The following is a 15,592-nucleotide window of genomic DNA, read 5'->3' on the forward strand; positions in this document are numbered from 1 at the left end:
TATAAGGATCTAGCTTTAGTTTTCTACTAGTGATTAATCAATTTTGCCAGCACCATTTACTGAAGAGGCTGTCTATCTTCCATTCTATATTTTTAGTTCCCTTATCAAAGATTAGATGGCTATAGGTCTGTGGGTTCATTTCTGGGTTTTCAATTCTATTCCATTGTTCATGAGGTCTGTTCTTGTGCCAGTACCAAGCTGTTTTGATTACTATGGTTTTGTAGTTTGAAATTTGGTATTGATATTCCATGGGATTGTATGAAATCGCAGAGCTTCTGCATGACAAAGGACATAGCTAGCAAAATCAATAGAAAGCTCACAGATTGGAAGAAGATCTTCACTAGACATACAATGGCTAAAATATGCCTGGAACTCAAAAAATTAAATCCCCAACAACAAATCCTCAAAGAAACAACTGCCCAGTAAATAAGTCTGCTAAAGACTTAAAAAGGAACTTCTCTGAAGAGGAAAGAAGGATGGAAAATAGACACATGAAGAAATGCTCAACCTCCCTAGCCATAAAAGAAATGTAAATAAAAACAACATGAGATACCACCTCACCCCAGTTAGAATGGCAAAAATCAAGAACTCTAATAACAACAGATACTGGAGGGGATGTGGAGAGAAGGGAACTTTACTGCATTGTTGGTGGGAGTGTAAACTTGTTCAACCACTTTGGAAAGTTCCTCAAAAGACTCCACATAGAGCTCCCCTATAACCCAGCAATCCCACTTCTGGGCATTTACCCAAATGATCACAAAGAAGACCATACTAAGGCTACCAGCACAACTATGTTTATTGCAGCATTATTTACCATAGCTAAGCTATGGAAGCAACCCAGATGCCCCTCAGTAGATGAATGGATAAGAAAATATTGTATATATACACAAAGGAATTCTACCTCCACCAGAAAGAATGACGTCTGTGAGACTCTTATCTCCAATAAACCACTCAGAAACCCAGAAGTGGAGCTGTGGCTCAAGTGGTAGAGCTCGCTTTGAGCTAAAGAGCTGAGGGATAGCGCCCAGGCCCTGAGTACAGGCCCCATTACCGACAAAATAAAAAATAAAAAAAAATTAAGCTAAACATTTTATAAACCATGAAATTCTCATCTTCTGCTATGCAAGATGATTTTAACTATCCTGTAAGATCCTCAGGGCCTGCCTATAATTGAGGGGATGGGGAACCTGTCATTTATTTTCTGCCTCTCTGATTTTGTCTGAGTGTTCTAATGAATGTACAACTGAAATAGATCTCCTGTTTATTTGGCTTCTGAAGGCCTAACAAAAAGAGTTAAACAGCTAAAAAGTCATAAGGCATTTAAATACAAATAATGCATGTTAAAGAGAAACATATTTTCTAAAATAGTTTTTAAAATTTCTAAAACTCAATTTACCAGAATGAAAATTTCTAACATCAGATCACCTATCTAAAAGTGACTGAGGGGTAAGACCAATAACTATAAATTGCAAATTATAAAATACTGATATTGATTGATGATCATTACCTTTCTGCTTTTATAGATGAGAATTTGGCTCTTGCTAATATGTTTCTTTACCTTCACACTTTCAGTTGTCACTATTTCTTACCTTTTCTTTCTATGCATTCAAATTTAAACGATTTTTTTCTTATTCATACTTCTTCAACAGTCATCTTGTAATGAGCATGGACATGCTTAATATACTCTACCCAGTTCTTTCCTGCCATTGTCTTTAATTTGTGTTTTACCGTTGTTTTCTTATTAAAATGTCAAGGAGTGCAACTTGACAATGTTTTCCTTTAGCAAGAATTCAATGCAATTGTGTTTTATAGATGTGCAATTAAATTCCATTGAGATCTTTCTGTGACTACCTTTAAAATATTACTTTGAAATTAAATAAAACCATCTGGTCAATTGTCTGGTCATTGTCCTCTCAGTGTACTCTTTAATAGTTGTATCCATTTACTATGAAAAGTGGATACAAATTATTAAAGGTTATACAGTATTTCTTATATTTAGTTTTTCTATTTTTGTCAATTTCCTGATTGTTTTTGGAAATTGTTTGTTCTTTGGTGTCTCCTAGAAATTGTAGGGTAACTTCCATATTCTTTAATGTCCAATGTTTTGAGTTTCAAATTTTGTTTAGGGAATCATGGCTGTCTTTTAAGAAAATATATTTTGATTTATTATTATATTTTTATTTGTTAATAGAATACTATACCACAATTACTTTCACACTGTATCTGGCAATTCATCCATATGTTCATTGGTAGTTATTGGCTTACAATAACGTTAAGTCTGAATACTACTGACTACTTCAGACACACTGACTACTTCAGACGTGAAGTAGATTTCAATTCCACTTCCCCTAAGCCAATATGAATGTATGGCTTTGAAGAAGATGGACTTTTAGGAATCATTATTGCTAAATCAATTTTTAAATGAAATACATCATTGATGTACTTGTTATATTTAAAATGATCTGGTGAAAGAGAAAGGAAAAAGAATGACAGGGATGTAAAAATCAATGAAGTTGGAGGAACGTGCCTACAGAATATGGGGAGGAGGAAAGGAGAAAGTGAAGAATGGCAAATATCAGAAAACATTTTGCCACACTTGTGTGAAAATGGAGCAATGAAACTCGTTTGGAAAGGGGGGATGAGGGTGTGAGGGAATGAACAGGAGCCATGGAGGGTGATTTTCATACAAAAATATTGTTTCTGCACATGGACATGTCAAAACAAAGCCCGTTTGAATCTCTAAATGATGCTATTAAAATAGAGAAAAAAAACCATCACATATAAAACCATAATAACACCCAAGACACAAAAATTGCCTCCACTTATGAAGTTGCTAATTAATTTCTGACAAATTAGGTTTGTTTAATTTTACCACAGGAAACTAAAAATGTAGGATGAAATATGTGGGTATGCATATTCATCATCAATTAATTATCTACTGATCATCAGGGGATCTCTGAAGAGAGGAAAGTCAATTGACTTTCATATTCTCAGTCTGTCTGTCACTTAAGTATGCTCTAAAGTTCTTGCCTGTCTACAGAAAGGACTCTGAGATTTGATACCATACTTGCAGTACAGGTGTGATGGCTTGGCCAATATTGACTTCTAAATATGATCAGATTGGAAAATAATCGTATTAAATGGTAGGCACAAGGCAGAGTCACTAGCTTTGCAGAGTTTTTCCAAAAGTGAGTATTTTTATGAAGACCCATTCCTCATGCTAAGTTTAGATACACTAAACCATGTGTAAATAAATTATTTGAGTGAGTAGGTAAAAAAACATAACTCATGCAATTTGTTTCTCCATTGCATTTGATAAGGTAAAAATTCAACATATTTTCAAGGAATCAAAAGAATACAGGCGTATCTTATTGTTTACATCTGTCATTTTCAAATGTCTGATTAAAGAAAAAAGATTACAAGGAAGAGTTATTAAAATATCTGAAAACTTTGAAAATGATACGGATTTATTTTCAATAATAACACAAACAACACTATGAAAGTATAATCTCAGATTGCCCATCATTCTGAAGAAAATTATATCTAGACTCAACAATAAGAAGAACTTCAGTCTTACTAAATATTCTTAATTAGTCTTGGATATTTAACACAGTAAGATGCATTTAATGATTTTTAAAGCTTCACAAGGTATTATTGTACTGCCATATGTTGAAAGGCTAACAAAGATTTAATAGAACCCTTGAGAAGCATTTTAAATCCAATTAGAACTATATGTAGAAGCAGGACTTCTCACATCTGCAAGGTTGACAGTAAATATTTATTTTCTGAGTGATACTTGTTAATGTTCTGCTTCCTAATTGCTTTTCTGAATTGAGTAGCAGACTCATAATCAGTGTGAAAGGATTGTGCTTTTCAAACTTTAACAATAGACTATCTGAAAGCAAACATTTGCTCAACTGAATGCTACAGTTCTATTTTAAATTGCTTTGAATTTGTGTTAATAATACTGCAAACCCTTTTTCTGACATGTGTTCCACTTAACTGCACAAGTTACAAGTGTAATATTCCTGTCACTATTAAGGATTCCCCTAATTTTCTCTGGACTCAAGTGTCTTCTCCTTGTGTATTTAAACACAATAATGCTAAGGTGCTTCGGAGATTAAATAGGGATTTATATAATGCATTAACAATTGGCTATTCATAATTTTCTTACATAAAGCACTTATTTCTAGTGAAACATTCCACATCACCCTCGTTGCATGCATACCTAGACCCTCTGGAGGTTGTATTTGTTTCTTTTTTTTTTTTTTTTTTTTTTATGGTTGACATGTCATCCTATTTATTTTAAAGCAACTGAACAAGTCTGTTAAAATGAAACTCAAAACATACTTTTGAACACCAAGATTGCAAGTCTTTGTACTATTAAAAAAGTGGGGAGAGGTAGGGAAGCAGCCAGCAAGAATTTGCCATGGTCCTCAAAAGCTAATGCCTCACCTTGGTTTTCCTTAGAGATCGTGAAGTGGTACATGTAGGAAGAACTGAAGACATTCTTTCGTGAGCCTCTATCACTATAGTTAAGAATCAAAATTTTTTTTTAAACTTCACAAGTATTCAAAGGGTCACAGCAAAAGTACAGGTGAAGAATTATGGAGACTTTTAGTAGATTATGGAAGAGAGAAGAGCTCTGCACTGATTAACAGGGAAACACAGTGCAAAGGAAGGAAGATTAGACAAACTGGTTGAGAGACCCAAATGACACTGGAATGTGCCATTTATTGCCCTGCCCTTCAGAACTCTGACCTCTGGGATTTCAGTTCAAAATACATCCATTCAAGGATCTTAGGATTGGGGAAGTGACTCTGCCCCTGGTTGGAGCTGCAGAATGAGGACCTAGATAGTACTAATTAAAACCTGAGCAATTTTCTCTATAGAAACCCCATAAGTAGTAGGTAAATTCAGATTTATCATGTGTCTAATGTTAGGTATATGTGGGCTGGCAGGAATGTAGGACCTATGTGCCTATGGGAAAATGATTTCTAAATATCAGGAAACTTACAAAGAACTGTGGAACCCTCACCTTGTTCTAAGTTAGGGGACTGCCTGTTTTAAAGAAGGCCGTGGATCAGACAGGGTAGGGCTAGACAACTCAGAGGTATATAAATAGGCAAAACAGGTAGAAAGTTTTGTAAGCAGTGACTGGCTTCATCAAAACTTCTTCATGAAGAGTTCTGCAGAGTAAAATAAAAGCACAGCAGAAGCATTTTTGGCAAAATGTGTGAACATCACAACACAAAACTGATCAGGAAGCCAACCTTTTATAAGAAACTAAACAAAATCTGAGTGCCAGTGGCTCACAGCTGTAATCCTAGGTATTCAGAAGGCTGAGATCTGACCATCACAGTTTGAAGCCAAGAAAATTCTGAGACTTATCTCCAATTAACAAAAACAACAACAAAAAGCTAGAAGTAGAGCTGTGGCTCAAGTGGTAGAGCTCTAGCCTTGAGCAGAAGAGCTCAGGGAGAACTCCCAGGCCCTGAGTTCAAGCCCCAGTACTGGCTGAAAAAAAATACTAAAAATGAGTAAAATGAGGTGATGATGGGGAAGGATTAATAATCTGAGGAGCAGTAGCATGAAAATATTCCGAAGTATTCTAATGTTGTGTTGTTCCCAAGAACTTTCTAGAACAGAATGCAATCCAATACACAATCTACTAGCCACATGAATACTTGAAATGTGGCTAATGCAAGTGAAGATATGAATTTTTCATGTAAGTTTAGATAGTCACTTGTGACTAGGGACTTACTCAGTATGTCCTTCCAATTCCTGACTGAGTGCCATTGGGAGTAAAAGGCTAGGACTCTGTCAGGAAGATGCCTATATTTGCACATAAGAATCTAAGGTTGGGGCTACCGATGACACCATTTGTACATGAAAATCACTGCTGTGGGGCTAGTGCAAGAGTTAAGGGCAGAGGAGTGCTCATTTTCGGATGGAATTTCCTGAGGAAGATTTAGAGGTAGAAGTTGCTGAGGGTCCTTTCTGGCCACCTGAAGGCTGCACAGGTCCTTTCTTCTTTGGGATTAAGGCCTTGTCCTTGCTCATAAACACTTTGCTGGGATCCAACTTGTTCACAAAGGAGTCGGTGTCTTCTGTGAGCAGATCTGTGTTGTATGTGATAGGTTTATACATGCTGAACCATTGCTTGGCTTGTGGGCTAATGCCATAGCTGGTGAAGGCATACTGCCACTGTGGCAGGCCCAGGTGGGTGATGAGCAGGCGATAATATGCAGTAAAGGTATCTGTGAGAAAATGCCAATATAATGCTCTGTCCAGGAACCAGATTTCAGTATCTTGTGTGAATCCTGGTTTCCCATTCTTGTAAACAAGGCAAACCTTCCCGTTCCCACTGCATGAATCCAGCTCAAATATCACACTGCGAGAGTCAAAGTGAGGCTTTTCTGGTTGGTCTTCATTGGCTTCCTGTGTATCATCCTCCAGGTCTGCCAGAGTTGGTGCATTAGGAAGTGAGTACATGGAAGAATGGTTGAGCTGAGTCAGTTTGGAGATGCTGTTAATTGTCATGCTGCCCAAGGGAATGATGTGCTCCAGAGAAGTTTGCTCCAAACAGTAGTACTCAAGGCTTTAAGTTTGAGTTGGTTGGGTTCTTTGTGTAGGAAAGAAATTTTGCTCCATCTTATTTCAATAGGAGTCCTCTAATTTGAGCTTCCAGATGATAATACTCATCTAGTCACGTCTAGCTTCACATTCCACGTCATATGGAAGCCATTGGTCATTAGGTAAAAGTTTTTCACATCCTCAGGCATCACGCAGTTATTTTTTTGTTCCCATGAAGAAATCATATGACGTTCAGCAGGTGCTTTTTCTATGATTGTAACCTCTGTCACACCTGGGGAAGATTCCAGAATATGGGTGACGCCCAGGGTCAGCTTCTCCAGGTGAGGCTTGCTGTTGTTCAGCAGCGGAGGCGACGCGTCCTCCATGGCTCGAGTCCCAGTTCCGCGCGCGGCCGGGAGAGCCAGGAGGACCCGTGAGGAAAGCCGGCGGGGAGGGGGAGCTGTATTTGTTTCTTTCATGGAGACTAATTGTGGCTGCTTCCAAAACTCCTTCCTGTTGTTTCTTTCTTTCTTTCTTTCATCCTTCCTTCCTTCTTCCTTTTTTTCTTTCTCTTTCTCTTTCTTTCTTTCTCTTCCTTCCTTACTTTCACTTCCTTTCTTTCTTCTTTCCTTCCTCCCTTCCTCCCTCCCTTCCTTCCTCCCTTCCTCCCTTCCTCCCTTCCTTCCTCTCTTCCTTCCTCCCTCCCTCCCTCCCTCCCTCTTTCTCTTTTCTTTCTTTCTTTCTTCTTTTCTTTCTTCCTTCCTTCCTTCCTTTCTTCCTTCTTTCCTTCCTTCCTTCCTTTCTTTCTTTCTTTTTTGCTTTCTTTCTTTCTTTCTTTTTTCTTTCTTTCTTTCATTTTTCTTTTGACTGTGCACTTAGGAAAAATCTCCATAGCTTTGCACATGATGGGTAAGCATTGTAACAATGAACCTCATGCCAAGCCTCTTCTTGTTGTTAAAATCTATTCTTATATATTTCATATTCAAATACAAAAAATTATAAATATATAAAACTCTCCTTTCCAAACACCGCTCACTCTACTAACTTACATCCATCTCTCCCCTTACAAGAAAATGACTTGGGAAATTTTTTCCCTTTGTAAATGAAGGCAGATTCTCATAAATATGCTGGCTAGGCATTTTCCAATCTCCACGCTTGAATTTTCATAAAATGCAAGCACTTTCTGCTCTTTAAGTAGCAAAGGTATGTGTTACTATACTTTTACAATGTTTTTACAAAATAATTTGAATGATCTATCACCAACTGTTATATTGCTTAATTACATTCCAGAGAATTATTCCACAGAATTATTTTTCATGCTTCATTTTGTCTGCAAAATGCTGTTTAATGAACTTTGCAACTGCTGACTCACTAGAAGCGGCAGGACAGCATTATGCGGGCAGCTAAGCAAGATCCACTGTGTGAAACAAAATAATACATTTCTCTAAATTTAGAAAATCGGTTTAGACAGCACAAAACAATGTCCTGACTGGAAATAATGAGTTATGTATGATTTCAATGAAATGTCTTTCATGTGAATATTTTCAACATTGCTTCTTCACTTGAGCTGAAGTGTTTAAAACTCTCTAGGATAGGAAAGAACACTGCCTCATTGGGTATTTAACTATTTCAAAGGATCAGTCTTGTAGTTTGATTTCAGTTAAGTAAAGAATGTACGTATGTTACACTACACTAACAAACTGGTCTACACAAGGAACATTTGTTACAAAGTCAGCTAGTTTCAAAATCTGATTTGAAAATCAGGATTTTATTGCTAGGACTCACAAATACAAAAAAGATTGTAATAAGAAGTAGTAAGTACTAAGTACTACTCTTGTTTGGAACTTTTAATTTCTTGATGACATGACATGGAATGATCATTCAATGATATAGTGTATTAGCTTTGTACTCTGTTGACGAAATAAACCAAAATATAATGGAGCATATTAAAATTATATATTTATGGACCTTATAGTAAAAAGGAAAAGGAACTGTGAACCGAAATTATTGAAACATTGGGAAGATACATATATTAGTTTCGCCTCTGATTATCTTGTAATCAGTCACATACATTTAATATGTCTACATTGGATTAAATAGTTTAATCAAATGATAGCTACCTGACAGAGCCCTCTTCATAATAATTGATGATTAAAAAAAAACACATCTTCAATTTTTTTGGGGGGGATCTTGTATCTCCTGTGTCCATATCTAGTCTTTTGATGGAGCCTCTGATTTCCTTGAGGTAGTCAATTTTCCTGTGGCTTAGTTGGTTTCTCAAGTCAGTTTGTTTCATCAGGAAGACAAAAAGTTCTGCCTTACAGGCACAGTGGCTTTCTGACCCTCTTCTCAGACTAGCTTAGTTGGAGGGCTATCTGCCTTGTGTGTGGCACAGGAGGGGGGGTTCTGTTTGCTCTAGCTTGGGGTCACTACAAGGGGGCTTGAGTGTGGGTGGGATTATAGCCTGTCTGGAATCAGTGGCTTTTTCCAGCAGGGCTAGAAACATTGATCCCATGCTTCCCCTCATTTGTAATAATTAGTATATGTCTAAGATAGTCCTTGAAGTTGAGCAAAATATTTCTGTAGCTATGTACACGTGACCATATAAGATGATGCTAAGACATAGAAGATGAACTCTAAGACAAGGACACAAGAGGTGTTTATTTGTTATTGTTTTTAATGTACTATGTGATTTCTTTTTTCTTCCCCCCCCCCCATGGTATATCCCCTGTTGTCACTGTATTTGATTTTGATATGCTGGTATTGTATATATATTTATCTGAATTAAAGAAGTGAAGGGAACCAATAAAATGGTGAGACAAAGGACCAAGGGCGACCCAATGAAACACACACACACACACACACACACACACACACACACTCATACACACTACACACACACACATATACGTACTACACATATATATCTACCACACATATATAGGTGGGGGTCATAGATATTCTATATTATGTACATGTATATGTGCATATTTATGTATGGACATGTTTTAAATGATATCTATGGTAAAAGATTATGAGAATGATAGGAAGGTGAGAAATGAGTAGATTCCTCAGATGACCATAAGGAAGCTGGGTGGGTATCACTGTTGCATTGTTTCTCCCTTTGCCTATACTCACAAACGTATAGGCAACATAGTCATTGGAAATGAACTGTACAATTTAGGGGGAGACTGTATGGGAGGAGGTGTGGGAGAAAAATGAGGGAGGGGGAATAACAAGTTTGATAAGTAATGTATTCCCTACCTTACATATGTAATTGTAAGCCCTCTGTGCATCACCTTGACAATAAAATTAAAATAAAACTAATAATAATTAATGAATAGACACTTTGTGAATTGGTTGGTCACTTGGCACACAGGTATATAGAAAGGTGTTGTTATTTCATACTTCAAAGCAACTCTCTCCTCGTATGAGTTAACACTAATTTTTATTTCTTTAACACTAATTTTTCATTTCTTTATTTTTGTTTGATTTTTTTTGTTTATGTTTTAAATGTCACAAGAGGGCAGAATAAGCCTTACTGATGTGGTAGCACTTTATAAATCAAATATTTTTGAGATTCCCATTGTGTGAGGAATAAAAAATAAACCATTTTTTGATCATTTAAACTAGAATCAGAACCTTTCTCAAGATACTGCTGAAATGTTGGAGAACTATATCCATGTTTGTCCTGGAATTTTTGTTTATTTTGAGGTTAAACATTTTGTTCTTCAGAAAAAATTCCCGACTGTTATATACCTTGCTACCTTCCAATTCAATACTTCTTAAAACTCAATTCAATCTATGAAGAAATTATTCAACATGTTCTATAGCATCTCTTACAATGCTGTAACTAGCGTGTTGTCATGCTAACAAACAGTAATAAACTCTGGTACCTAATACACTCATGAGTATAGCACTAGTATAACTAACATCACAGGCTGCTCTATATAAAATCATAAATCACTAAATTCTGGTGTCTAATACTGTAGAAGTTTATGCCTGAATAATAGAAAACAATGTGGCTTGGCAGGGTGATTTCACTCATTATAATTACTGAATGGCAAAGGCTCTTTCTAAGTATTTATTAAATTTCTAATTGAGAAAAAATGAGATGGTTATGTCCAACTCCATGATTTTTAAGGTCACAAAGTAGAAATAATCAGTGAATTTCATTCCTTGCATATACAGTCACCTTTACATTCACCATTATCAAGATCATGAATACATAGTGAAAGGTGTATTAGTCAAGTGAATTAGTGAATTAGTCAGGGATTTCCAGAGAAATAGAGTAAATAGAATAGAATGTGTGTGTATGGGTATGTGCACAAACACAGATGCATGACTTAAGAGGGAGAGTGTGAGAGATAGGAAAGAAAATCTTTCACATGAGTGTGGACCGTGGAAGTCCCAACCAGAGGATGCACTTTCAATCTGAAAGCAAAATTAAAAAAAAAAGAAATATATATCATGTGAGTCTAAGACCAAAGACAGAAGTCTGATTTTTCAAGACAGAAAGTAAATCAGGGAAAACCATCCTTCTGTTCTCCTTGCTTTCTTGTATTCAGTGTTAGGGTCAAGTTTGGTCCAGTCACAATGGAGATGTCCTGGCAGCCTGTCTTTACTTATTTCCCTAAGTGAAATGTGAAGCTCACAGACAGAGCCAGAAGTAAAGATTAATCAAATACCTAAATACTCTGTGGTATTATCATACATGGAGATCTGAAAACAGTATAAATCAAACACTTCTCAGAAAATACAGCAATCTCTAAGAGTTTAAGAAAAAGGCATGAACACGTATCAGAGTGTTTATGCACTGGAACATGTATCCATGTTGTTTATGTAGGAAAATCAATCTTATGATTTGGAAAACACTTGGAAGACAATCTATCTGTGGTTTTTATGTTTTAATTTCATAGTACAAAAGCACAAACTATCAATTTCATTTTTTTCATGTACAGGCACAATTCCTTCCCTCCACACTCAGGATTCCCATTTGCCTGTGAGTCTCATCCACTTTCTGAAACATCTTGTGCAGCTGCTTCCATGAGCATCTGTTTCTTTGTAAGTTACTCCTTTAAATTTTATGCAATTGATGAGCATTGTGGCATTCCTATATGAAGTTTCTCCCCTCTTAATTTGTACTATTTCTGGATCTTATAATTTTAAAAGAAACCTATGTAAAATATGAACTACGTTTAAGTTGATATGACTACAATAATACCTAATCATGATAAAGGACTTGGGATTAAATGCAAATAGCTGATGTTCATTCACAAAGTAAGTCTCTAAACTAAAACAATTACCATAACTATATTGCAATATTATAAGCTTATTGATGTTAATAAAATAGCTGAGAATATTTTTTGTGAATTGAAAATATCCATATATATTGTTTGCCAAAAGTACGACAGAACACACAGAATCTTGTTGCTAATGGAAATAGACGTACCGTCTTTCTTCTGGTTTGGCATTTATTTGAAAGACTCCAAAATAAAGGACTTACCTTTATCAGATTGAACTGGGGAAAAGACTATACAATGCCCATAAATGATACCATGACCAAAGTATTGGGGCCACTTGCATTCAGAAGAGTATAACATTAAGACTGTATCTATAAGTCTGTTGGCTCTCTGATGACCTATTCATTCCAACAACTTGACATCCCCACATTTGTTTTACAGTGAATTGTTTGCTATTATCTATAGCCACGTCCAAGTCTACTGGATAAAAGACATGCCTATTTGTCCGAGGTTTGGGTATTTTCTCACTTTTAGAGGTCCACAATACAAGAATACTTTATAACAAAAAGAATTAGGGGATTGTCACCAGGTGCCAGGAGCAGGTAATTGTGATCATAGTTGCTCAAGAGTCTGAAATCTGAGGATTTCAGTTCAAAGCCAGATTAAGAAGTAAAGTCCTTGAGACTCTTATCTCTAATAGGCAAAAATTAAGAAAAACAGAGCTGTTGATCAAGGTATAGAGTGCTAATTTTGAGGAACAAATCTAAGAGATTGTGCTCAGGCTCTGAGTTCAACCCCAGGACTAGCATCAAAAAAAAAAAAAAAAAAAAAAACAAAAAACCAAGATTAAGAGATCATAGGATTGCCTAAATAAACCTCATCGTTTGGTAAAAGAGAGCTTCTTCATTTGTGATTTGGGTACTCATATAGTTAAGTTTACATTAGTAAGATGATTTATGGATTTTATTAACTTTTTGAGTTTGTTATACACACATGTATGTGTATATCAGTGTGTGTGTGTGTGTGTGTGTGTGTGTGTGTGTGTGTGTGGTGTGAAATGGGAATAAAGGAATTCTTCCATTTCTTGGTGAAAATACAAAGGCATAATGGAAAAGAAAGGAATATGGTTACTCAAAGTAAATCTATTATATTTTCTAGCTTCTTCATGTCATATATATATATATATATATATATATATATATACAAAACAAAATAAATTATCCTATTAATGAAATAACCTTTTGTCCTTTTTAAAAAACTGATTCATGTTTATGTCAAATAAAACATGAAATCAATGGATAAATTCATAAAGAAGATGGATGGCAGGCTGTTCATTTTACAGTGTCTGACCATTGCAACAATTTGGATAAAACTAGAAAGCACTGCATTAAGTGGAAAAAGTTTGATACAGAAACTAGAGTAGCACATGCTCTCTCCTACATAGGAGCTAGGAATTAAACTGGCTTGAATTAAAACAGTGTCTGAGAGAGCCTGAGTGAAATAAAGAGAAGTACATTAGCAAATAGTGAATAATACCTAGAAGTACGGGCAGTAATTTATAATCTTCTAGAGATCAGAAGTTTATTTTAGCTCAAAACAATATAGTTTATGAAAGTCCTGAAGAAAAGAACTCTCCACATATGAAGCAATGATAAAGATGGAAATGACACAGATTGGATTGATCCCTGCACATTGTACACAGGTATTGAAATACCTCATTGTACTACATAATATGTACAATTCACAAACAACAAACTTGTTAAGGAAACAAAATGCTAAATGTCTAAATCATCACATGTGGTATTCATGTATTACATTATTACACTGTACCTCATAATTTGTATGCTTTAAACAATAATTAATCTTTTAAAAAGCACTTGTGACTACCAGAATTATCATCAGCTGCTTCCTCTTCCTGAACTTCTTATTGAATGTGCTGTGCATGAGCAATGAACCCACTTTAGGGTGATGGTGACAGGTTTGTTCTCCACATTCTTATGTAAATAAGATTCTGTGGGAAAAGTCATTTGAGTTTCCCTCTCATTTATTACCTCTTAAAGTCAGGACTTTCAAGAGATGTAACTTCTCCTTGTAGATCTAACTATCCTGATGACAGGAAACTACACAGATAATTAAAAGATGATATGTTCTACCCTATAGCTCATAATTTTACAAACAGTACAATTTGAACTTGGGAAAATTATTTTTTAATCATCTGGTAAAAAAGGGGTTTATAATGGTTCTCTAACTTATTTCCCTTAATTATTATTTTTATTGTTGTTATAGAGGTGATGTACGCAGGGATTACAATTATATGGGTCAGATAATAAGTATATTTCCTTTTATATAGTGTCTTGTCTTCTTTCATTCTCTCCCAGTCCCTCCCTCCTGTCTCCACCTATGAGATGAGTTGTACAACTCACTTTAATCAATGCCCAGTGATTGTCACTGCTGTGCTTCTTCACCCATTTTCCCTTGCATTCTTTTTTTTTGCGGGGGGGTTCAGTTGTGGGGCCTGAACTCTGGGCCTGGGCCCTGTCCCTCAGCTCTTCAGCTCAAGGCTAGTGCTCTTCCACTTGAGCCACAGCGTCACTTTCTGGCTTTTTTCTTTTTGCTTATATGGTGCTGAGGAATTGAACCAGGGCATCATGCACGCAAGGCAAGCGCTCTACCACTGAGCCACCTTCCCAGCCCACCTTGCATTCTTAATGTTTGAAATTTAGCATGTCTTTTCTGTTGAAATAAGAGAAATCATTTACCAGAGTAAAGGACAGAGCTAAGTGTTTAATATCTAGTTACGAGTATCTATTCTACCTGTGTGGTGTCTCATATCTGTTGACCGAGTTACTTGGGACGCAGCAATTAGTATGATTGTAATAGGAAACCAACACAGGCAAAATTTGAGGAGACCCCTTTCTCAAGCAAGTGGAACACATGGTGTGCACGTGACAACCCAGAAATTCTTAAAGGCAGATATATTTATGAGTAGGTTATTCCTCTTGCTAAGTAATTGTCTCAATTTTCTTTCTATAAAATACCAAGTTAAATGCATTCAAGAGTTTTCCCCCATGCTTTATTGGTTATAGAACACAAGCAGTGTTTTAGGCAAGGTTGTTTTTTATTCCTTTCACAAGCAGTGCCACTACCTGATTTTACAATTAAAGAAAGAACAAGAGTTTGGAGATTAACAGGGGTAAAATTAAGGACTCAATTTATAAGGGGTAAATGAAGTGGTTACCTAGCTCGCTGGTGCTCTTAGAAATTGCTTGGTATCACTGGGGAATTCTTTCCTCTTTGTTACCTGCCACTTCAGGTTAAGCAATCCAGTACATGTAATAGTATGCCCAGGATCCATCATGGTATTACTTTCCTCTAAATCTACTTAATACTCTGACATTCTAAACCATTCATTTTCTAATGATTTTTTCTACCATAGGGTAAGTTATGGACTATTGAGCCTTGCTGGTTAATTTCATCATAGTAAAATATGTAGCCACTTTTGTAGAAAGAATTAAGTCCAACAAAAATAAATAAATCTTAGAGCAACTCACACCTCAGCCTATTTCTTTTGAGATATATTTCCTTTGGATAAACTCGATTAAGCCATATAGAGATACCAAGAGCTTAGCTGAGACCTTCATCTTTCTTATGCTTCTGTGAACTTCAGGAAATGTAAAGTACTGAGTGGAGTTCCCCTGTATCCTCTGAATTAAGAAGTTGATTGGAAGGAATGGGTGACACTGTTCTAAGGGGTGACACTGATCAAGAGACAT

General features: G+C 36.1%; 1 protein-coding gene across 1 annotated transcript; it reads right to left on the reverse strand.

Annotated features, from left to right (window-relative positions):
* Positions 1-5,481: 5,481 nt before the first annotated feature.
* LOC122120985 (tubulin polyglutamylase complex subunit 2-like) lies at positions 5,482-7,018 on the reverse strand. Its single transcript, XM_042695210.1, has 2 exons — positions 6,714-7,018; positions 5,482-6,567 (listed from the first exon to the last, which is right to left on the reverse strand). The coding sequence occupies exons 1-2, from the start codon at positions 6,960-6,962 to the stop codon at positions 5,941-5,943; spliced, it is 876 nt and encodes a 291-aa protein (XP_042551144.1). The 5' UTR covers positions 6,963-7,018; the 3' UTR covers positions 5,482-5,940.
* Positions 7,019-15,592: the final 8,574 nt, after the last annotated feature.

The sequence above is a fragment of the Dipodomys spectabilis genome, unplaced genomic scaffold (assembly GCF_019054845.1).
Source record: "Dipodomys spectabilis isolate Male_0828 unplaced genomic scaffold, ASM1905484v1 ptg000179l, whole genome shotgun sequence".
NCBI lineage: Eukaryota > Metazoa > Chordata > Mammalia > Rodentia > Heteromyidae > Dipodomys > Dipodomys spectabilis.

Excerpts from the sequence above, each read along its gene's own strand:
- LOC122120985 (XM_042695210.1), bottom strand. The coding sequence starts at position 6,962 with ATGGAGGACGCGTCGCCTCCGCTGCTGAACAACAGCAAGCCTCACCTG. Across the intron at positions 6,568-6,713 it reads CGTGGAATGTGAAGCTAGAC|GAGCACATCATTCCCTTGGG; the intron begins GTGACTAGATGA and ends CAAACTTCTCTG.